Source organism: Astatotilapia calliptera, chromosome 1 (genome assembly GCF_900246225.1).
Source record: "Astatotilapia calliptera chromosome 1, fAstCal1.2, whole genome shotgun sequence".
Classification (NCBI taxonomy): Eukaryota; Metazoa; Chordata; class Actinopteri; order Cichliformes; family Cichlidae; genus Astatotilapia; species Astatotilapia calliptera.
Window position 1 is genome coordinate 33,556,089 of NC_039302.1, and position 23,542 is coordinate 33,579,630.

A 23,542-nucleotide genomic window follows, 5' to 3' on the forward strand; every position below is an offset into this window, starting at 1 on the left:
AAGCTTAACCTCTACATGTATTAGACGACCACATAATTTGTTTCTATGCCTATGAATGTAATAAAAAGATGACAATGATGACACAGTGTGACCTTAAAAATACGAGGGAACCGGACAAGTGGAGGACAAAAGAAGAAATGGCAGGCCATAAAACTATCTACGGCAGATTAAAAACTATCTGAAAGTCATGTCCTTACGAAACATGAAAAAAAATCCAGTGAAGACCTGACACGATTCTTCATTGATTGATCTGTTATTTGTTGAAGTCTCATCAAAAATGGTCTCAATGGAAGGCTGGCGGTAAAGAAACTATTCTCATGGGAGAGAAAAGGCTGAGATATATCAAATTACACAAAAGAATCTGACTGAAAATCAGTAACAACAGGTCTCAAAGAATGATTTTAATTTTTTGGCTTAAACTTCATGTTTGAAGAATGCCAAGAGCGAGATACAACACCGAGTGTCTAGACTAGCCATCTGTAAAAGACAGTGGAAGTTCTCTCATGGTTTGGGGTTCTGCTTATAAATGCAGAAAGGTACAGTCATTCAGTTGATCCTCTATCCAATACCTTTTGGAAAGCATCTGAATGGCTTTATTTATCAGCATGACAATGACCCTAAACACACTGCCAAAACAATAAAAGCATACCAGATGGAAAAACACACAGTGGAACTCTATCAGTGCTGGATTTGCCTCCTCAGAGCCCGGATCGCACCATTATTGAAGGAAAGCAAGTGAAGCAAGTGTAAGATGATTTGGTAGTTACTTCCTACATACTTGCAACATAAGATTAAATAGCCCACACAGTTATTTAGTACTTTTATTAAGACAATGCGATTCATAATTCAATCCACACAAGGTGGTACAAAGTGTTAATATGCTTTGTGATGTTGATATCTGTGCAGAGATCTGACAATATACTTCAGTTATGTTTCTGTTGGTGCAGCAAAATATCAAGGTGTTTGTCATCTATTCACAATAACTAATGCATTGTATTAATTGCTGCAAATTGATGCAGGCAAGTGACAACCTCCTCTTTAAATGTCAAAAGAGTTAGCAACCACTTTGCCTTATTTACTGTAATTGGATAGTCATTAACACTGCCGCAAATAGGGGGAAATCAGTAAAGCACGATTTTCCTCAAATACTGCCAGAATTATTTTGGTTCACGAGTCCACGGTTTTGAATCAATTTGTGCTAATTTGTGTGGCAATTTGGCACAAACTGCTTTTCAGCCAGTTTGCTCTTAAAACCTCTTTAATGCTTGCTTTTCTTAATCCAAGCTCTGTATTTATTTTATATCTTGTGCATTTGTCTTAACTCGGCCATTTCTTGTTTTGGCACAGGCTTTATTGACGCTTAGTACTATTTTTGTTGGAATGTTAGTATAATGTGATGAAAGCACAATGTCATTTGCAACCACAAGATGAAACACTTTGCTGACAGTTTCACATTTGCAGATGAAATGGAACCTAATATGGTCTGACAGACTTCGGGGACCCCGGGCAGTTCTCATGTCAAAGCAGAATAATGAAACCTTGAGCCTTTAGCTGCATTCAGGGAATCTTTCATATTTGTTGCCAGTTGTTTATGTACAGCCACAATAAGGAGGTTTTCTCTGATTGCCTTGGATTCTGCCGTAAATTCCTAACTTCCACACTTTTCTTTCTGCACTCCCTTTATTGTGATTTTCTTTTAAATTTATGTTTTCTTAAGTAAAACTACTTCAGTTATCGCTGTCTCTCTTTTTCTCCGTGGTCAAACAAAAACGTCAGTGGGATCTGGCTTCATCTTTGTTGGTGTATTTGAAAATAAATCTGCGTTATTGTAAGTTTAAAGTTCGTACTTACAAAGAAAATCTGCCTTTCGAAATGCCGCTCAGATCTTTGATGTTGCCAACTTTTGATTAAATATCGGCTCACACAACTTTTAAAGCTTAAATTTCCCGGCGGCCTCTGAAGGCACCAGCAGCCCAGCCGCTGTCAAGAGGAGAATCTCTTTTTCTTCTTTTATCTACGCGTGGTAAATGATGCCGCGCGCTGATTGGCTGTCGGCCGCTGACTTGTGCTCCATCCCGCAGGCCCACTCTCTCAGAGCCGAGCTGAATGCTCAGTCAGCGCTCCTCCCGGTGATCCCCGACACCGCTGGCCGCCGCTTCTCGCCACACACGCTCACACGCTTACACATACACACTCTCGTGTGTGCGCACCGCGTCTGCGCGCACCACCGGCTTCTGCAACTTTCCGACTTCACCTGAGCGAGCAAAGCAGGCGGACAGAACCACTAAACAATGCGTGCCAACTGCACTATGCGCTACCACAGGTTACTACTTTTGCGCTCATTTAGGAGGTAACGGAGGAGGTGTGAGCTTGCATGCCATCACCATGGATTGCCTTTTTCTTCTGTTATGGACTTTACCAATCCCGCTGGTCGGCTGCACCTCAGTCAAGCTACTCTCCACCCTCTTGTCCTGGAGTATTTTCAAGGCATGTTGCACTTACATACGAAAAATATATACGTGTGCACTTTTAAATTCAGCACATGCACGTGTAGTTTGCGAGAAAAAAACCAAACAAGCAGTTGTCTCTTATCAGCAAGACTAAATCAGCGACAAACTTGTCTAATCACATTCATTGCGGTGAAAAGTGATCCCAAATTAATCTCAAGTGCAACTCATATTTCAGTAGAGGAACTCGATATCCCCTTTTGGCTCCCAGTTTTCTGCTGCTTGTAACCTGTTGCTACCTGTCCATTTATGATTTTTTTCTTTCAGACGCTGCACATTTACTGCTCACAGGCCTCCCACACCGTTTCAGCCAGCTATTCTTCCAGCAACAGCCACGGATTAAATCATGGTGAGTGCTTGTCTTTTCACATCTGAGGATGTTTCTTCCAGCTGGCTGTATTCCATGTTTATAGGGAGAAAGTGAATAAAGTGAGATAAATGCCAACATTGAATCAGTTACTAGACCAGAGTGTTAAACAGTGAAGAATATTACTTGTTACACAGTGTGACATGACTACTGCTTATGTGGATGGAAATGATAGAAATGCTTGTTTACATGAACCAGTGAGTGCAGTACTTATTCAAAGACTCCCTTTTCTGTCCTCCGCTTTCCCGAATGTGATTTACATACTTTTGTTTACTCCCAGCACTTTTTCCAGAGGTATACTATAGAAAGGTTTGGATGCTGAAAATAACAATGATGAAAGAGAGATAGATGTTTGAATGAAAATGACACCTTGGTGACTCCACTGGCACATATAAGCAAGGAAGAAGACAGCACTCCCACTTGGTCAAATTATGCATATTCTAAATTATACTGAAAATTGTAGTTAAAACATGATGTCTTTGTGCTAAAGTATTTGACATCAGAATTTTTTGATGTAGTCTTTCTATCCCTTATCATCCCTTATCATCAGACTACGTATTTGTAACCCCTGTGGAAGTGGACTCTCAGGGAGCGTACCTGACCCATGATGTGACCAGGCGAAGCCATCGCGGCAAAAGGTCCTTGCCTCCTTCTCTGCACTATCGCCTCTCTGCCTTTGGGCATGACATGCACCTTCACCTGCATCCATCTTCTGTGGTTGGCCCTGGGTTCACTGTGCAGATGATCAGCTCAAATGGCATCACCACAGCAATGGATGATGCAAAGGTTCACAACTGCCTTTATCAGGGATTTATCCGTAACCAGTCGGCCTCCTCTGCAGCCATATCGACATGTTCTGGACTGGTAAGTGTCAGTAACCTCTGGCTGAGCTTTTGTTACATGAAAAACTGAGTCATTTTATGTTTTACCTCAATTATATGGTTTTATTCTTAAACTGATTACATGCTTCTACTTAGTTCAAGAAAGGCTGACAAAACACTTCTAAGTCAATTTAGATGATTTCACAACCCTAATGGGAATTTTTTTTTTCAGTTTCTGATAAGTTTGTGGAGCTAAAAGGCTGTCACACAGCAGATTTTGCACTCCACCCCTACCTCAAGTTCCATGCCTTTATTTGTCCTTGAATGCTTCGTGTCCTCTAGCATTCCAGCTGTTTTGATGCACCATTGTCAGACTTTGGTCATATCATGGGTGAACTGTAACATGACATCATTACCCATGAGTGTATGCATCAGTTTCGGTGCTTTGTCTGGAACTGCTTTGAACACAGGGAGGAGAGGACATAAGAGAAAGAATAAAAGGAAAAGAGCAGAAGAAGAGAGAAAAGTTACACTGCTACAGGACAGTACAGTGAAAAGGCCATAATTTAGTCAGGGATGTCATCACTTTTTCCTTGACCACTGTGTTACAGTGTAATTTTGGCCATTGCTCAGGGCAGTTTTCTTCAACCACTCGCCCAGTGGTGTACCTTGTAAGTAATGGTATAGGTCAACATTTAGGAAAAGGCATTACAGATTACAAGATAATATCAACACGGTCCTTGTGAGTTTTACTAAAGAAGATTCAGGACAGGGATAGCTCAGATAGCCTAGTTACTTTAGCACTCTGGAAAAATTTGCTTTGGAGATGCTCATATGGATCCTGCTGCTGTGTGATGCCACAGCTCTGTAATAAACTCAAGGGAGGGACTCCACAAACACAGCTGGATGCAACAATGTAAATCTTTTCATAAAGCATTAATTACCACCAAGTCAAAACAATGAAATCTGTCCATGTGCATATGCATACATCCACTAGTGGCATGCAGTGTGTGTCTTTTGTGCCTTTTGGTCATCTATAAGCTTCACTATTTTCTTTGGTTTATTAGATGTTTAAAAGATCACATTCAGTGTTTGACACATACCATACCAGCATGGACCAGATGGACATATTATACCCCCATAAATGCCATACTTACATTTATCATCTAAGCTCCATACCTCGTCTTACCTACTCCTCCTGCGCTTGCCCTCCTCTTTTGTCCTCTGTTTGCCCTCCCTCTACATCTCCTCTTGTTCACAGCAATTAAAGCCAGGGTGAAGTTTGAGCCGCCTGGCTGGCACTGCTAATCTTTGCATTGTCCCTTTCATTAGGCTAGCTCCCACTAACAATAAAACACCACTGACCCGTTCGCTTAAAAGAGCTGCGAGGACACAGTGTGATTGGGTTGTGATTGCATTTGAATGAGTTGGTACAAACACTTTGATCTATTTTTTACTCTTCTTGAACATTTGCAAGTTTTTGTTTTCCTCTTCAAGTCCGACCACTGGGCCACTGATGGATGTTTTGTTATCGTTATATTTCTAGCAGATAAACAGAGTTTTCTCCAAAATAAAATAATTAAGTAAGACACAATGACAAGTACGCTGAAAAGATACTCTGGTACCAACCATTTACTCTGTCTCTTTGTAAAAATCAGTCTGTCTGTGTTAAATTGCTACGAGCTTTAGGACAATAAAGACATTTAACCCCTTCTTTTCATCTAGCCCTCTGCTTAGAAAATTTGGATTAGGTATAAATGAGGAAAGAGTCATTCAAGTGTGCTGACTGCACTGATGGGCTTGAGTAAAAGATTAAGGTGGGATTAAAGACATTGGTTGAAGGAAGAAAGGAAGAAAAAAAGAGGAAGACAAGGATACAAGAGAGAAAATGGAAAAGAGGGTAAAGTAATGAATGAAAAGTGAGCTGGGTCAGGTTGGGAGGCAGCACACGAGAGAAAGTGTTGTGCAAGAGTAATGTGAATTTATTGTCTGTGGTTCAAGCTCCCAGGGAGGCTGGATAGTCTCTTTATAGAGAGTTGGAGAGATGGGCTCTGTTTATGTCAAAGGGCTTTGGAGAAGAAATGAGGTGAGAAGAAGTGAGGTGGAGATAGGAAGAAAAACGTTTTCTCGTGCTTTGTTTCATTGTCTCCTTTCAACAGAAACAAGGAAATGGAAGAAAAGGGAAAAGACAGTGTCTGAAACAGAGCTGTGGACCTTGCGTTTTAATAAAAGCAGAGGTTTCAGCACCAGACCCCGGGCCAAATAAGGGCTGGGACATTTTCTTTTTTAAACAGATGGGAGTGGGATTCAACTGTTAAAATGAAGACCAGGGTGGTATTAAGAGCAGAGTGGGATAGCTGGATGAATGACTTGCATAGTGGGATTTTCTACTGTAAATCCTTATTAATTGAACATGGTGTTATTTGTTGGGTTTAATCACTTTCTCCATGACCTGTAAAAGCACCTTCTGTTCTTGAATGAACCAAAGTTGTCTGCCTCACTTTTGCATGAGAGATGAAAGGATGCCTCTTTAGATGTAATGCTCTCTGATTTGTAAGAGAAGTGGATGGTGTTGGGGGTTGGGGAGGGGTCTTCTCTCTTTCTTCTTTTGAAGGTTTCTCATCTGAGGTCACTGTGCTGCTTGACCTAAATTTTCTATTCATTGGTGTATGTGGGGGTTGGTGGGACTTAACCTGAACTCTTAACAGGTCTTTACAATGTTCAAGTTCAGTGCTGCTCACCACCTGTGTGAGTCCAGAAAACAAATGATTTATAGCTCCTCTTTGTCTTTCTAGCACCTTCCCAGGATAGGAAACTCCTTACTGGGTAAGCACAGCAGATCTGAATTCTGTCCGGCCTGTACTATTCTCTGCCAACCCTTAGAAATACAACATTAACACATGATGCATCTTAAACCACAGTTAAAGTGGTTTGAAGTGGTTTAAGATGCATTGCCTTGTAGTAAATTTGCAGTACCTTGTGAAGTATATTGTGGTACATTTGTAAACATTTTCGACTTGAGCAGTGTGACTGCTCTAAATAGCATTGTTTGTGACTTGGCAGTGTTCAGAACTTAAATGTTTGAGCGTCAAATACACCCCCCACTAGGCTGGTTATATCAGATAGTGGTATAGCTGACCATGACCTTTACTACAACCTTTCCCAAGACCCAACAGGCCAGGTCAGAGTCAGCCTGAGCTCTCTGGTCTTCATTGGCTTAGGTCCAGATAAACTAATCCATTTTTTCTTCTCTAGGATTTCTATAGTTCATAAGTTGATGCAGCAAACATGCTACCCAATGACCTATTGTTTCTACTTGATAGTTAAAGCAGAAGAGGTAAAGTGTAGATGGCCATTATAGGACCATTTAAGTGGAGCTACGTCTGTCCGTTTTTTGTCAGTTTTTAAAATAAAGACCATCAGACATGTACCCCACTATTTAAAGTGATATACTTTAAATGAGGCCTGTGTCCCAGGCTAAGCTAATATGTGTCCCAGGGAAGCCTTTTGCTAACAAGTAGGTAGTCGTGAAAATATCATATACCTTCATTTCCCACAGAGTATATTTTCTGCAATAACCTGAAGTCTCATGGGAAAAGCACCTTTGGATTTTTGTCATGGAACCAAGACATTTTGTCTCTATAACCGATGCACTGTTGAATTTCTGAATGGTCAAGTACTTGGGTGAAACCACATTGCACACTGACTTGAAGAACATTCTTGGTCAGTCAATTTATGCTACTGTGGTTGTATCCATTTGTGGAGTATTTGCCTATGGACCCTATGGACAAAGGTTTTCAGCCAATACAAACATGCTCCCAAGCAGTCCTGCAAACACTTTGTAAGTTATAACTTTGCTCTTCTTTGCGGCTGGTTGATGGACAAACAACAGCACAACCATAAGTAGACCACAGACAAGTAGTACTACATATTTTTGACACTGACCCCTTTTGACAGCTGATACTTTGTAGGTGGAGAGGCAGTCCAGAGCTGCCCACAGCTGTCAATGGACTGTCCACACACTACTGAGCCGTAATTTCCTCATAACATGTCTGTTAACCTCATGAATGAGACCTCTTGGATCTTTATTAGGGTCGTAATGATCCAGCAACCCCCCAGGTACCACAATTTATAGCTTAAAGATGTGTTTGAACAATCAAGTGTGAGAGTAAAAACATTAAACAAAGTGTCAATACACACCTCCTCTGTCTTTCCTCCATTCACTTTCATCCTTTCAGGAAGGTCAAACTCAGTGTTTGATAGCCATCGTTGACACAGCTCTGAGGCTTGTGGCAAGCACCGGTGACTGTTGTAAGAGGAGAGCTGAACTTACACCCTCTGTTCAACTCCACCAGGCGTGGGACTCCCTGTGGCGTGAAGAAGATGCTTGCTCTTTTCCCAGGCGTTGTTATTGATGCTGGATGTACTTTGTTGTTGTTGAACACTTCACACTGTGAATATATGAGAGGTTGAGCTTCATTTCTTTTTGTGAAAATGTGACATCGTCTCTTGCTAAATTTTTACTGACATCAAATTCCAGTCAAGAGTTGGTTGTTTTTTTTATTGAATAGTGATGATTTAAAAATTAGTCCTACCCAAAGATGTTGTGTGGGAAAATAAACCTGAAAATGACACTATTTAGCCAAACAGGACATTGAAGTGCTTGCTTGCGCTGAATATTCAACATATTGTAATCCTGTTAGACTCCTAATGGGGCTGAGACAGCATATGATTACTCATCCACAGGGTTGGAATGTAGACAATATATGATGTGTGCTGCCAATCCCTTAGGCTTTTGGAGAGTTAAAGTGACACTTGAATGACCGATTTCCGGACAATTTTTGGGCTATTTGTACCTGTCCATTATCTGTAAAGCCCAGCAAATTGGAACATCTTCCCACTACAACATACTTCCCTGGCTTGGCCATAATTCAGCGACTGGGCCGGGCCACAGAGGAGCTCAGATCTTGGCGCTACACGAGTAGAGTGGCCCGGAGCTTTTTCCCTGGTGGTCTGGATGCTGACAGTGATGTAGTGCCCGCTGTTAGATGCCAGCAGGAGAGGGGGGTCAGGCTCTCAGCATGGGTGTGGGATGGTGTGTGTGTGCTTGTACGTCCTTTCTATGCTGTGCAAGGTCTTTCTCACACAAGACTAATGGCCACTGTTGAAGTGCTCAAGTGGATGCTGCAACTTCTACAAACAGAGGCCATACATCAAATCTGACCTACTGTTGTCACCACTGCAGCACATTGACTGGTGCTGCTGTAAAACAGTCCAGATCTGCAGAAAACTTAGAACTGCCTCGTTAATAGAGTAATGAGCAGTAAATAAAACCCTTTTCAGATATCATCACAGATAAACCAGTTAAAGTAACATGACTCACTTTTGCATTTATGTTCCTCAAAACTTCATTAAGACTCATGACATACACCTTTAATGGAGAGAGCTATGATATAGGTGTGATATTTGTAATACCTGTGAGTTTGGATGTCAGCATGTTGTAATCTTTTGCATGCCTGTCTGGTCGTACAACTGCATGCAGTTCAAACTTGCGCTATGCTAAAAGTGATTTGTAAATGCTGTTGCTGTTGGGACTTATACAGAGTCTTTGAATCGATTTGAATTACACTCCTGCCTCATTTGCAACACAGTAGTGCTATATTAGTTAGTAAAAGTGCTAAAGCTGCACTGTAACCCACTTATAGAGAGTAATGGCACGTTGAAAGAGGACATTTCCATTTTTATGGACTGGTGTGGGAGTAGCCCTCCTGTTCCCTGCTGTGTCTACATGGGATAATTGAGCGAGCCCATGCCCAAGGGCTCCAACCGACAAAAGACTCAACCAACACCATCAGTTTCTCACTCTGTGTGTGCCCACCTCTTCTCTGTTCCATAGACATGCTCAGAGGGTGTCAGTAGGTTGTTCAAAGGCAATTAGTGTGGGTAAACAAGGGCTGCGTGACCTCAGGCTATTGACACATTGTGATTCTAATGAGCTGTACATGAAGAGAGTTATCCATATATGCTATCACTAATAAGAGTGTTTGTAAATAGTCCAGGTCCAATTCAGTGATAGTAATTTTTTTAAATAAGAAAACTCCACTGTGCTGGGAAATACAGTCATTTGAAAGTAAACATAGAGAAATTCAACCAATGTTCCGCCCTGTCATTGCTGCTTGGCTCTTTTCTTCTTTTGATCCCAGTTCCGAAATTAACATGTCTTCTTTACCCATTTCTTACCCCATTTTAAACACACATAATTCACATAAGCAGACTATAATTACTCAGATTGTGATTCTATTGAATTAGTTAGATGCCTGAGGGCTCTCCTTTGCTCCTGTGTGATTTTTTTTCCCCTCTTCGCCACACACACTGTGTTCACGTGATTCTTTGCTGAGCTGGAGTGCAGATGTGCTTTAGAGCTCAGTAATCACCGGCTTGGGGCTTCTCACCGCTCGTCCCAAGTCTTAAACAGCATGTAAGCACTTACTCATTTGCCTTATAATATCATGGTAGGGAACTTTAAAAGAGGCTGCAGTTTATACAGAGACAAGCTAAAGTTGCCGTCTACCATGACAGTTGTGCTGCTAAAGAAACAGAGCTTGTGCTTGTGCTGACTTTATCCAAGGAAATGAAGACGTTTTTCTCATGTACGAAATAGCGACTTTGCTGACTGAAGGTGACTTTGTTGAACCTGTAATCTGACTGTGACGTAATGAGAAATGTGTGAATGTGGGGTGAAAACTAAAGTGGTGTTTAGCAGAGAGTGCTCATCCCTTTAATCTAGTAAGGTCTTACAAGTGTTAATGTAGAGAGATAAGTAGAGGTCTTCTCTATCAACTTTACAGGTGGCCTTTCTGTGGTCTTTGAAGATTGTGCCTGAAAAAGAATCAGCTTATCTATCATTTCATCTGTAAATCTATAGATGAGTACAAGAGTAGTGTGCTTTTCTCAAATGGTACTGGCATTTTGAGTAATGTTATGTTTCCCTCAACACAATAAAGATGTCAGAGTGGTCAAGTCAACAAATGCTGAGGTAGTGCAACTTTTAGTCTTTATTGTGCCTGAAGAACTAGAAGAACTGGGTCAAATAATGCAAGATCAATCATAGGTTAGATTTAGTTTTTCATAGCATGTTTTTCATGCTTTATCACTTTACTGAATAAGACACTATAGCACAAGTGCTTTGGGTGGCGAGTAAGATTTGAAAGCATTACGCTCTGATTTTATGACTGTATGTGTAATCCTAGATAACTAAGCTGTTGCCATTTTCACACACCCAGAAGGGTTCAAATCTGACACTAATCGATTGATGTTGCATACAAGGCAGGAAGCTTATCTTTATCTAATCTGATTAGTCTAACTTGGCCTTATGACAGCTGCAAAGGTTACATTCTTGAAATAGTCACTCTTACAACTACATGAAAAAGTAAATAAAACATGCTTGATGCATATACCTAGAATTGTTTACGGATTAAAAGATGAGAAATGCTCATTTGAGTGAAAATTGGTAACCTGGAAAATGGACCAAAAAAAGACTTTGCTTCAGTGTTATTCTGCCCACTGCTCATACACTGGCCTGCTTGTAGATTCCAACTAATCTCATAAAGTTTGCATTTTGTGATGATGTCAAGAACACCAAGCAAAAATTTTGTAGGCGTTGGCAAAGCTTTACAAATATGAAACCACCGCGGATCAAAAATTCATAATAGAAAGGGAGAAAAAAAATGGCCTGTGTTACAGTTGGAGGTGTCTTTTCTTATTGTGGTCTATGGGAAAATTCTTTTTCAGCTGCAGAAGAGTTTTGGGCAGAAAAAGACAACTGGGAAAATTTTGGCAACAAAACAGACTTTCAGTGTTATATCCAGCTTTTTAATATATCCATTATTACACCAATAGAGGTTTGTGGGGTGTCAGGGGAGGTAGACTCTCCCCAGTATTACGAACTTAGCCAAACATCCGTAATTTAGCAAAACAAAGTCCTTACTCGTCCAAAGCACCATCGAACATTCTTTTCAATAAAAACCTGAGAGCTAGCAGAAAAGCAGGTTGAGCAGAGGAAAATGGGAATTTGAGTGTGAGCAAATGAGCTTTGAGCATGATCCCACCATATTAAAGCACACTCAGCTTCAGTGTGTAAACACGCAGTAATCTTCTCTGACCTCTCACCTTGTCATTGCGCTTGAAAAGCCTATTTATGCTCTGCTTACTTAGTGCTCACGCCTTGCAACATACTCCTTTGTGTATGCGGTGTTGGCAGCTGTGTCCAACATTAAGAGTCCACTATAACGTCATACTTTGGTATTCACTAAAACACAAAACATGCTGACAAAAGAAAGTTCAATCTATACATTGAGATAAAAACACAAGCAGACACAGAACCATATTTTAACCATTGTTGCAGATGGAATTCGTTTCCTGTCATTATCATCACAGACTCTTCCATCTGCTATCTGCTGGAAAAGAAAGTGGAGAGCTGGCAGATTTGGTGACGCAGCTATAGAGAGAGAGAAACAGAGCACAAGCAGGGATGTGAGTTTTGCACTAATCAAGTTCAGATCTTTGTGTTTCTTTAATTTTAATGTAGGATTCTTATGGTTACAAAGTTACTTGTCATCTCATGGTGACTTTATATCATGAATTGGTTTACATTGCTTTGCATTGTAAGGTAAGGGCTTTACATTATTATAAAGAGACCTTTCATCTGTAACATTATGGCATTCTGAATGCTTCAGTGGGGGAAAATGTGAAATTATGTTTTACTCATGATTAAACTGTTATCATTTAATTGAAGGAGAAAAAAAGATAAATAATAAATAAATAAGTGTTTCATCTTTAAAGAGGAATATTTGATTAGGTGTATGTTTTTGCAGGCCAGGTATGTGCTGAATGCCAGGCAGATGAAAAGATGGGTAAACGAGAGGCGACAGCGGTGTGTGCTGATTGGAGACACCTCCTTTGACCTTCTCTAGCTCTGTTTTGAATTCCAAACTATTTTAGGAAGCCACAGTCAATTTTTGCCAAGGGCATTTTCTCTCTCTTAATTCATTTCTTTGAGTTGATATATTTTATTCATGACCCAGAGGGAAATTTTCTTTCCACAATGTGTTCGCAGTGCAACACAGCTGGAGCAAGTAGTCGTGGAGTAGCTAGCATAAGGTTTGTTTTGGCATGTATTGATATGCTGGGCTTCAAACTATTGAGATTGCAGAACAAAACTCCCAGCCACTGGACCATGTGGACATTACATATAGTCAAGATAATAAAATTTGACAGTTAGCTTCCTGTAAAACTTCACGTTGCACCAAGATTGATGGAAGACGTAGAAGATTTATGGACAGTTGGGCGATCAACTGGGAGCTGGATGGTTATAGAGATGGATGGTTCGATGGATGAATAGATGGGCTTGATGATGGCAGTCTGCCACATATCCAGGCACTGTTTTCACAACAAGAGCCTCACCATGGCTTCCCTTTTGTCCAGCCTCTGTTTATTTTGCCACCTGCTAGTCTGGGCGGAATGGGGTCAGTTCAACAGGAGCAGGGCACTGTCACTCTCTCTCTCGCTAGTTCTCTCTGTCTCTCTATCTCACGCACACACGCACGCATGCACGCACGCACGCACGCACGCACGCACGCACGCACGCACACACACACACACACACACACACACACACACACACACACACATGGTGAGTTAGATGACACACAAAAAGGCCATAGGTCACTGGGTCAGCGAGTGTATTGCAGTGAGTGTGCGCCTGATTGATTGCACAGCTATTCTGTGTACATTTGTAGAGTTGCAGAGTGAATTAGGTAGAATACCGTGGTCAGACGGAATGTTTAAGGTTCAGTAGCTTGATCTCTCGTTCTGAGGCCGGTTAAGACTACTCGATTAAAACTGCACGCCAAAACACTGCGTTGACATTATTATGGCAGGCAGGACAATTGGATTGGGTTCATAATGTGTTTCGGGAGGAACCCTGCAAACAAAGCCTGTCAAGCATCCTAACATTTTTAGTTTTTCTCCAGCCATTCAAAGCATGCCTGTGTTTTTATATTCTTTTCAAGTAGAGGTGACATAAATAAATCATTAGTTCGCCATGTCGCAAGTAAAATGTGAGAAGTATGTGTCAGGAGAGTAAAGAAAAAGATACTTTACTTACCATTTAAAAGCCAAGATGATAAACATTTCCAGCACTAAAAGATCTCTTTTTTTCTTGGATTTATTCTCTTTCTTACTTGACTTCCATTATCTTAATCAGTTCCAAAAATATTTCCTGTTAGGCTTGAATTGAATGAACAATAAACTTTTGAGAAAACACACAGTACACTGGACAAATAATATATCAAAAACAAACCCAGGAAGAAATCAAATGCTGGCAGTGATATGACAATGTCAGCAAGAAGTGCTGCAATGTAGTCTGTTTTCAGTAAATTATATTTTGAAGTAAGGCTCTAACCATGAGTGATCTCATTTTAGTTGCGCACACAGTTTAGATTTTGTTGAAATCAATTAAAAACAAATCCCAGTTTTTAAAAATCCCCCCACCAGTAATTTCACGGTGTTCTGTCTTCCAATTAAATAAGACCTTTTCTCTCCTTAACATCTGTAAACTCTTAGAGTGCACATCTGCCTAATGTTAGGATAGAGTTTGGGTTCGAAGAATGAGTGAGGTTGTGGTGGGTGGATCTTGAGGTGATATGTGTGATACAGTAGAAAGGATTTCTGGAAACAGCTGCTTTAGCTACACTGAGGCTTTGACAAAGCTTGGCAGTGTGGACTCAAATACCATTGTAGAGGTGATTTGTGTGTACACTTTGTAAAATACAGTTCAAATCTGTCAAATATGTTTTGTCTTAACTCTTATTATATAGTTTATCTAGAAGAATTTTCTTGTAACCCTTTCTACTTATTGTGATCGACTTTTTTGTGTGTTTTGCAGTCAGGGTTGATCCGTGTGTCTCAGGAGGAGTATTTGATCGCCCCTCTACCCCAACATCTGGCCAGACAACACAACTACAGTGCCCCCAATGGTCATCACCCGCATGTACTGTACAAGCGCTCAGCAGAGCACATTGTCCACAGAAGATCCAGAAGCCCCTCTGACGTCAGTTCTTCTAGACCTGGCAACCCTTACCTTCATGATTATCATCAACAGCAGCAGCATCATGACAACCAGCATGGAAAGCTGCAGAGGCAACACTTCTGTGGACGCCGCAAGCAATGTATGTAAGGGAACCTTTAATTCCTTTCCTTTATTATATGTATATATCTATCTCTCTATCTAGAGATAGAGATAGAGAGATATGGTGTGTAACATCTGGTAGACAATCATTTCTATCCTTTACATCTATTCAGCTATTCAACGTTTTCATAACACAAGTTTCATCTTACCATTAAACTGCGTGGCTTCCATATGTACAGAATATTTATGTGCTGCATGTTAAATAGGACACTTTTACAGTCTTAACTTCTTAAACATTACTGCTGTTGTATTTAAAATGTACAGTTCAAGGTGAAGGAAATATCCATTCTTTCTGCCAGCCACATACTGTCCAGTTTTGAAACTAAACAGTTAAATACAAGATGTGAACTGTCATGTAAAGAACCTGTGTCTTAATCTCCTGTTATTTATTCTGAGCTTTCATGTTACTACACACTAACTCATTGGCTCAACTAACTGATTATGTTTTATTACTATCATCTTTAATTAAACATTATGTTTGATTCTGTTCAGAGTTTACTCTGGCAGGATAAAGAAGGCTCTGATAAAACAAGTGAAACCAACATGGAATGCTAAATAATAATCTAATATAGTACCTCATTTTGAAACAAAAAACATCACCATAGAGGATTATAACACTTTATAATAACAGGTTTTAACGTATGTGTATGTGCTGTGGGTTCAGAAAGTCTGATTCTGATATTTCTGATTCTGCTCTATTTTAAAGTCAGTAATCAAAAAGAAAAGATCAGAATTCCTGAAGTTGTATCTTTCCGCTGAAGCAGTATTTACTAAGGTGAATTTGATCTGCTCAGCAAAGGCTTGTAAGTAAATCAACCAGCAGCCGTCATTCACCTGCTATACTGAATGCTTTTTAAGTAACATTGTGAGACTGGACAACACGGCACCAGATCCATGTGAAATTGTCACAAGTCAAATTATTCCAAGCAAGGAGGTTCTTTTCCAGTGTCAAATTGTGTCTAGACTGAAGGTTTCTGAGGGGGAAGCGCATTACACTCTAAAATGCTGCGTGGAAACTGGATCAGTTGTATCTAAAACACAATCAGGCAGACCAAATGTGACTACATTAATACATCAAACATTGTTCACTGGGAGATAGAAAAGCTAAATCTAATAATAGTTGCAGAATTCGCTAAATAAAGAAAGCAAGACTGCAGTCAGCAAAAGTATTGTTCTAAGAAAAGCTGTGTAGTCGTAGTCTCAAATGATTAAAAGGGTCTCTAAAGTGCATGTCAGGATGGGAAATAAGGCCAAAGACTTGAAGTGGGCTAGAACGTTTCAGCTTTCACAATGAATGATTATAGAAGATTTAATTTTCTAATAAAGTCTGAGATTTGTGGATAAAAAAGAAATAAAGATAAAAATAAAGAAGAAATGATACTACAGTATCGACTCCACCATGAAACACAGTCTGGCAGTATATTGGCAGTATATTGTGACAAAGTTGCTGTACACCCATCATTATTCTGCTCCATAATATAGCAGAATAATGACTTTGTTCAGACCCCAAAGCCTAAAAAAAGCCTGTGTGCATGTTATCCTAAAAGTAAGATGAAATCATACCACATCTGTAATTCAGTTTTCCAGGGATTCAGCTTTTCATTCAAATTGTTATGCTGCATTCACTGGTGTATTCAGACTTTTTGATCTTACTGTACATATATTATGATGATTTATGTCTGTATTAAATATTTGAGAACACTCAATTTCAGTGCATTATATGTTTATCAGCATGCATTTCAAGTTGTTGTGTCCAGCTAAAAGTGCAACACTAGCCGGAAGCTACTGAACCCTTAGGCTTTTTAACAATTGTTTTTTTAGTGATGATAGGAAGCAGCATGGGGAGTGAATTTCCTGTCCTTTCAACACCAGAGCACGCACTTTTAACACCTGGCACGAGCCAGGACAAAGAGTTGATTCATTTGACCCTCACTGCCAAGTTTTCTATCTCTGAGTATCATTGTCTGTCTCCTTCATGCTGTCTCCCTCTTTCTGTGTCTCTCCTCCCTTCCTTTTTGCCTCTCCCTTTTTGCCCTCCTAGACGCACCCAAGCCTCCTGCTGAGGACCGCTTTATCATGCCTGATGAGTTTGCGGTACCTGAGGTGGAAGGTCCAGGGAGGGAAAAAAGATCACCCATTTCCAACAGGGTGGGAGGTCTGAATGTGGAGACCCTGGTTGTGGCAGACAGGAAGATGCTGGAGAAACATGGCAGGGAGAATGTCACCACCTACGTCCTCACCGTTATGAATATGGTAGGGCTGAAAAAGACAAGGGAGTGGAAGTGTTGGAAAGACAAGGTGTGACAGAACATATGAGGTAGCAATCGTTCAATTACACATAGGAAATCTGTCGAAATTTTGTGTTTCTCAAAGCTCTTGTTCATTTACCTAACATAGCAGGATCTCAGCAGATCAGTATTTCCTGCGAGGCAAGACACAAGTGCTAAGCTAACTTTATAAGCATTCAAATTTGCAACGTTTCTCCAGAGAAAAGTGCAAAAACGTTGCTAACCCTTTATGTTTGTGATATTTGTTTGATTGCAACTTTGAATGCAACTTTTTGCCACTTTCCTCTGTTTAAAAAATAAACAAGTTAATTTTAAGTGTGAACTAGGATATGTCAAAATAAATGAAGGAGGACTACTTCCAAATTCTTTAAATTCACATCAGATCATCAGATCATCACCTGGACGGCTGAAACTTGGAGACAGTTGGGTGTTTCAACAGAAGAATGATCCCAAACACACATCAGAAATGGTTTTAGATTGGAGAATGAAAGTTAAGATTAAGCTTCTGGAATGCCGTCACAAATTACCATGACACTCATACCAATGGTGACTGAATGTGAACGTCTGACTACAACTCTTAGTGGACACAAATCCTCACTCAATCATTTTATGTTTCTCCCCAAAGAAGAATGGTTTCAACGCATGCCTATGTAATGACACTATCAGTGGTTCAGGTCCACCTTTAGAGACTTTGTTGCACACATACATAATCCTTTTATCCCTATATTTTCTGCAAAAATGTTACCAATAAGTATTTTCAACTAATCTACAGGTTTCCAGCCTTTTCAAAGATGGCACCATTGGGAATGATATCAACATTGTGGTGGTTAGCTTGTTGCTGCTGGAGCAGGACCCTGTAAGTAGATTTACACTAACTCCTTGCCTGACTGTGCTGCTTTTAACTTGACACTGATTAAAATACCCATGGCTGTGTTCTAAATCTCAATTGTTCTCTCTACAATTCCAGTTGGGCTTGACCATAAATCATCACGCTGACCAGTCCCTCAACAGTTTCTGTCAATGGCAGTCAGGCCTTGTGGGGAAAGGTGGTAAACGGCACGATCATGCTGTTCTCCTCACTGGACTGGACATTTGTTCCTGGAAGAACGAGCCCTGTGACACTCTGGGTGAGATAGGGCTTAGCTCACTTTAACAAGCCAAAGATCTTTTTTTTCTTTTTTTAAAGACGCATGTGAAAAGCAACAGTGTGACTTTGTCTGGACCACTGACAACTAAGAACCCCTTGCATTGCTAAATGTTGTCACATTTTGGTTAACAACAGCCTAGATGCGATGCTGTGGGTGCAAACATTATAACAGGGCTGACAGGTGAAGCGAAAATAGTTGTCAAGAGATAGACTGGCAGTCATTTGTCACTATGAGCAAACCCTATATTTTACTAGAGTATTAAGCCGTGCCATAAAAAACTAGTGACAGTATGAATGCAGACACATGCAGAAGGAGAAGGGGGTTGATATGCAAGAAAGTCAACAGATTGAAGTATAAGCACCAACTTGAGCTGTCACTTCAGGCAAAAACAGCTCATTAAAAATATCCTGCCAAAGCTGTCTGTAACAAAAAAAGGTAGGGTCTAACCAAAAATATTTTAACTAAATGAAAAACAAAGCTGAACCATTAATGTTAATGTTTAAAATCTGTCTCTTTTATTCTAATGGCTCAGTCATCCTGGACTAACAATAGGACAGCAACTTCCTTACAATTAGTTACAAATAGTTATGACCACCAACTGGTCACCCAGAGGTTGAGCATACTCACCTTCAACCTCAATATTTGTCCTAAATTTATGTTCCAAATCTTCAAGGTTCTCGCTGGACTCTCCTTTATTATAAGGGGTCAACATAGCAGGTAGCTTGATTCCCTTCCTGGCACAATACCAAAGGGAATTTCTGTTTAATGGGAAATTAAACAGAAATTCCCCATTTTTGAAGCAACCATTTTAAAGGCAGCTGCTCACAGTTGTAATAATTTGCATGTATCCAACCAATGTTCTCTAAACTGAGACTAACAAGCTATGTTTGACAACTAAATATTGACGTTGGTTATTATATTTTTGGGCCCATTGGAAGAAATTGCTTCCTGAAAATTAGAAACCCCAAGTAAAGATTCCTCATCAGCTTATCAGTTACAGAAAAATCTCACATCTGGGTAGTTAGTCACTGTGCTGGTGCTATCTGCTACACAGTTAACAGTAGTCCTCTGTGTTGATTGCTAACAAAGTGTAAGAACTAATTTAAACTAAACTGGGCAGGACATCTGAGGTTACATTTGGCAGTTCTGTGAGCTTCCCCTTCCAGGCAAGCACGTGTGTGAAGATACATGTGTGGCACATATTTGTTGTCTTTACAAACTGTCAGAACAGATTGTGCGCTCAGTGTAAGAGAACAAGAATATGATACAGATTTGGGGTTTTATCTTGCTTGTTTTTGAATTTTCAAGTAGCCCAGATTTTCAAATAACTTTTCTCTCCTTGTTGTATCTGCAGGTTTTGCCCCCATCAGTGGCATGTGCAGTAAGTACAGGAGTTGTACGATCAATGAGGATACAGGACTTGGCTTGGCTTTCACCATTGCACATGAGTCTGGACATAAGTATGTTTAGAAGAAAGAGCAGCAGACTGTCTCAGAATGTAATGTCATTTTGGAAGGGGCAGCCTAATTGCCTTTATGCTGTCTGTGGATGTAGTTTGTGTTGAAGTGACAGATGTGGTCTGATTTAAACAAACATACTCTGAAATAAGAGCATTACGTTAGACCCCTACTTCATCCACTCCATGACATTTTATGGGAGAATAATGGAAACTACCCAAGGCAGTGCAGCTCTGTGTTTATATTTATACGTTACCGGTGGGACTGGAGGCAGTTTATTTTTGATATGTGTAGATGTCATGTTGCGGTAAAACTCTTCTGTGTGCCTCATATGTTCTTAAAACAAACTATGAATTAAATGTATTCACCTGGGTAATAATATGTCAAAATATCCATACACATAAGTATCCTAAAGCTATTAATCACTGACAATTTGAAAACGGCATAAGTGTCAAACATATGACATGGTAATGAATCAAAGAAGGGAGAAAATGTTGCAATGTATGAAGCAAACTGTTACAACAAATTGAATGACATCAGCAGGGTCTTTACATAGAAATCTATCAGAATGAGTGAAATCAAGCCAATTTAAAGAATTCATGTTCATTTTCTTTAAAATCCTGTAACATTTTATAATTTGTCTCAGTATCAAAATGTGAATTATCATTATCATAAACTTCCCCTTTACTCACAAACAGCTTACAATACATGCAAGTCCATGTATTTACCGTATATCTCATTGCGACTGAAGTCTCTTATCTTCATTTTCTGTAGTTTTGGTATGATCCATGATGGGGAGGGAAACCCTTGCCGTAAGACTGAGGGTAACATTATGTCCCCTACTCTCGCTGGTAACAATGGAGTCTTTTCCTGGTCCACCTGCAGTCGGCAGTACCTTAGCCGCTTTCTTGGGTAAGCCCAGTTAATGCAGATTGTTAAAATTACCAGTCATGCATTTGGCTTTCCTCCTTACTGACACAGGTACTGTTCTGTGTTCACCAGAACAGCCCAGGCATCCTGTTTAGTGGATGAACCCAAGCAGATCGGTCAGTACAAGTATCCCGAAGAGCTTCCCGGGCAGCTTTATGGAGCAGACACACAGTGCAAATGGCAGTTTGGCTCCAAAGCCAAACTATGCAGTCTTGATTTCGTCAAGGTAAAGTAATCACCTAATTTGTCAGAATTATTCGATCTCCATTTCCTTTTTTTCCCCCAACATGTTGCAACTGCAAAAACAGTTGTAACATGCGGTGCACACGATGCTGAGTTACTGGGGGAATTAAAAAACAACAACATATTTTTTCTGGCTTTAACGATTGTGATTTATTATATCTTTCATTTGATAACAGCCCAGACCAGGAAACAAACAACAGTTCCTTACACTAAAGAAAGAAGTGTTAACCATGGTTGTATTTCTACATGGACCAACAGTCCTTAATCATTTACTTTTCACATGTTTCTTTGCCAACACTGAGAATCGCTACAGTTCCTTGTAGTGAGAAGGGGGCACCCCTGGACCATATAGGAGCTGGAATTTATCTGCTTTACAGACTTAATGATCCAGTGCTAAACTGGCACTTTATTAACTAGCACAATCTTTACATCAGCAACCTTAACCCCCCCCCCCACACACACATTTGACCTTCATTAAAATGCATTCCATCATTTGAATGGGTCCCTATACCACCACCCCAGTCTGCATCAAACCCTTGTTGTTTTGGTATAAGGCTTTATGCTAGGTGCATTCAGTGATGTTGATTCACATGTAAATTTTATTTAAAATGCCTCAAGCTTTTCTTCTTGCATGGCTGTAATTGCTGGGAAATTGACTTTGCCAAGTCGTATATATGGCATTAGCCCACATGACGACGCCTTGGCTGTTCACGACTTCCCCAGATTCCTCCTATGTTTCCATAATAAAAGATCAAATACTATATTTGCATTTCTTAGACCTGTGTAGGAGTTGGCAGGTGGTATATTAACCTGCATGCTGATTAACAGTGGATTTGAGGGTTCCATTCACACTTTTCACTCTTTTTTCTTGACCCTGACATTATCATGTACAAGGACTTTCAGCATGATGCCATAGCGGTCACCCACCTGCTCTATGTCAGTGAAGTAGATCTGCATAAGGTTAAGTCTTGAACACACCAGGGAGCTGTCTGTCCTGCTTCCTCACTCCCTCCTTTCTGATTCCATTCTCGTTGCCAGTTGCAGTTGGGCCAGTTGCCAGATTCTGCCGCCTGTCTCTCGACCCCAGCTCTCCCTCTGTGCTCACTCACTTGCTCTGTCTCTGTATTGTTGGGTCAGATGACACATACAATTATAGCCGGTTTCATTAAAGAAGTTCAATGATTAGTCTCGACACAGAAGCACTGTGGAGAAGTCTGTCAGAGGCAGTGGGGGCTTATCAAGCAAAGTGATGGTGGTCCTGGCAAAAATCAGGTAGAGGGAAGAGAAAAAGGAAAGGAACTCTTAACCAAAAGATGCCACGGATAATAACATCAGCAAACACCATGTTTGATGGATGTCTCATTCTTTGCGTGTCTCATTCGACAGGACATTTGCAAGTCATTGTGGTGTCATCGCACAGGGCATCGGTGTGAGACCAAGTTCATGCCTGCTGCAGAAGGTACCACTTGTGGCCCTGACATGGTGAGGAATGGTCTCCTTATTTATATGAAAGATCACAGCAGTCAGAATGTTATTCTCCTGCTTAGCATCCTAATAATTAGCATTTTATTGAGTCAAACGAAATCCTTTCATCTTAGAAAAAAAATCCTAAAAGAGCTTTAAAAAGATGCAAGGATTTACTTTAAGCTCAAACTGATGACAGCTCAAACTGCATTTTTTTATTTTATTTGAATACTTCTTTGATCATAGATAATTAAATAAATCAGACAAAGTAACCATCGATGCTCCTCGTACATGCATGGGTGCACATTTTGGACACTACTCTCCCAAATGGATTGAGTTGATTTGTACACACAGAAACATGATATTTAGAAAGAGTGAAAGGCGGTGATGTGTGTGAGTGCAGGGTTTGGCTTGGATCAACCCAGGTCTGCTGCACAATAGATGTGCATGTGTATGTGTGCATTTTGGCTGTAGATAGAGAGTCTCTATGTCCAGGTGTGGTGCTGGGCATTTCTCCAGACCAGGAAACAGAGGCGAGATGCCAGGGCCAACACTCAAGTACTGATAAGAATGCTATTTCTGTTGTCGTCTTCTCTTTCATTTCCTTCCTACTCTTTTCTTCAGTGGTGTCGGAGGGGTCAGTGTGTTAAGTATGGAGAGCATGGTCCTAGAGCAGTGCACGGCCAGTGGTCAGCCTGGTCTCAGTGGTCTGACTGCTCCAGAACTTGCGGTGGAGGTGTCATGTACAGAGAGCGCTCCTGCACCAGCCCAAGGTATACATACACTTGCACACACTTGCAAAACCTAATCTAATTCATCACCTCTATTTTAATGCTTTCGATAAGATTAACTAGGCAAACAGTCGACAAAATGATTCATGTTGTCACGCAGCTGCTTCCACAGTGCAAATCTGAGGTGCAGTTTGGGCCAGAAAGTAATTCTTGAAGGCCTTGTATTCTACGTTTTTTTTGAACACCTGAAAGTGCTGGCTGCCAGGTAGCTGTCAGCACAGTTATGTACGCACATTCTGTTCGTGCACACACACACACATGTGCTGATAACTGCTCTC

General features: G+C 40.5%; 1 protein-coding gene across 3 annotated transcripts in view; it reads left to right on the plus strand.

Moving 5' to 3' along the window:
* The first annotated feature begins 1,729 nt into the window (after positions 1-1,729).
* Positions 1,730-23,542, plus strand: part of adamts18 (ADAM metallopeptidase with thrombospondin type 1 motif, 18) — a 51,511-nt gene continuing 29,698 nt past the window's right edge. For 2 of the 3 annotated variants that reach the window (XM_026175466.1, XM_026175475.1), the window contains exons 1-12: positions 1,730-2,487; positions 2,775-2,856; positions 3,425-3,738; positions 14,641-14,923; positions 16,985-17,196; positions 18,004-18,087; positions 18,199-18,358; positions 19,734-19,839; positions 20,611-20,748; positions 20,839-20,992; positions 22,396-22,491; positions 23,098-23,246. In XM_026175466.1, the coding sequence (XP_026031251.1) occupies positions 2,386-2,487; positions 2,775-2,856; positions 3,425-3,738; positions 14,641-14,923; positions 16,985-17,196; positions 18,004-18,087; positions 18,199-18,358; positions 19,734-19,839; positions 20,611-20,748; positions 20,839-20,992; positions 22,396-22,491; positions 23,098-23,246 (1,880 nt within the window). In that variant the 5' untranslated portion in view covers positions 1,730-2,385. Of the gene's footprint in view, positions 2,488-2,774; positions 2,857-3,424; positions 3,739-14,640; positions 14,928-16,984; positions 17,197-18,003; positions 18,088-18,198; positions 18,359-19,733; positions 19,840-20,610; positions 20,749-20,838; positions 20,993-22,395; positions 22,492-23,097; positions 23,247-23,542 lie in introns of those variants that run through there. The other variant, XM_026175482.1, reaches the window with a different exon arrangement.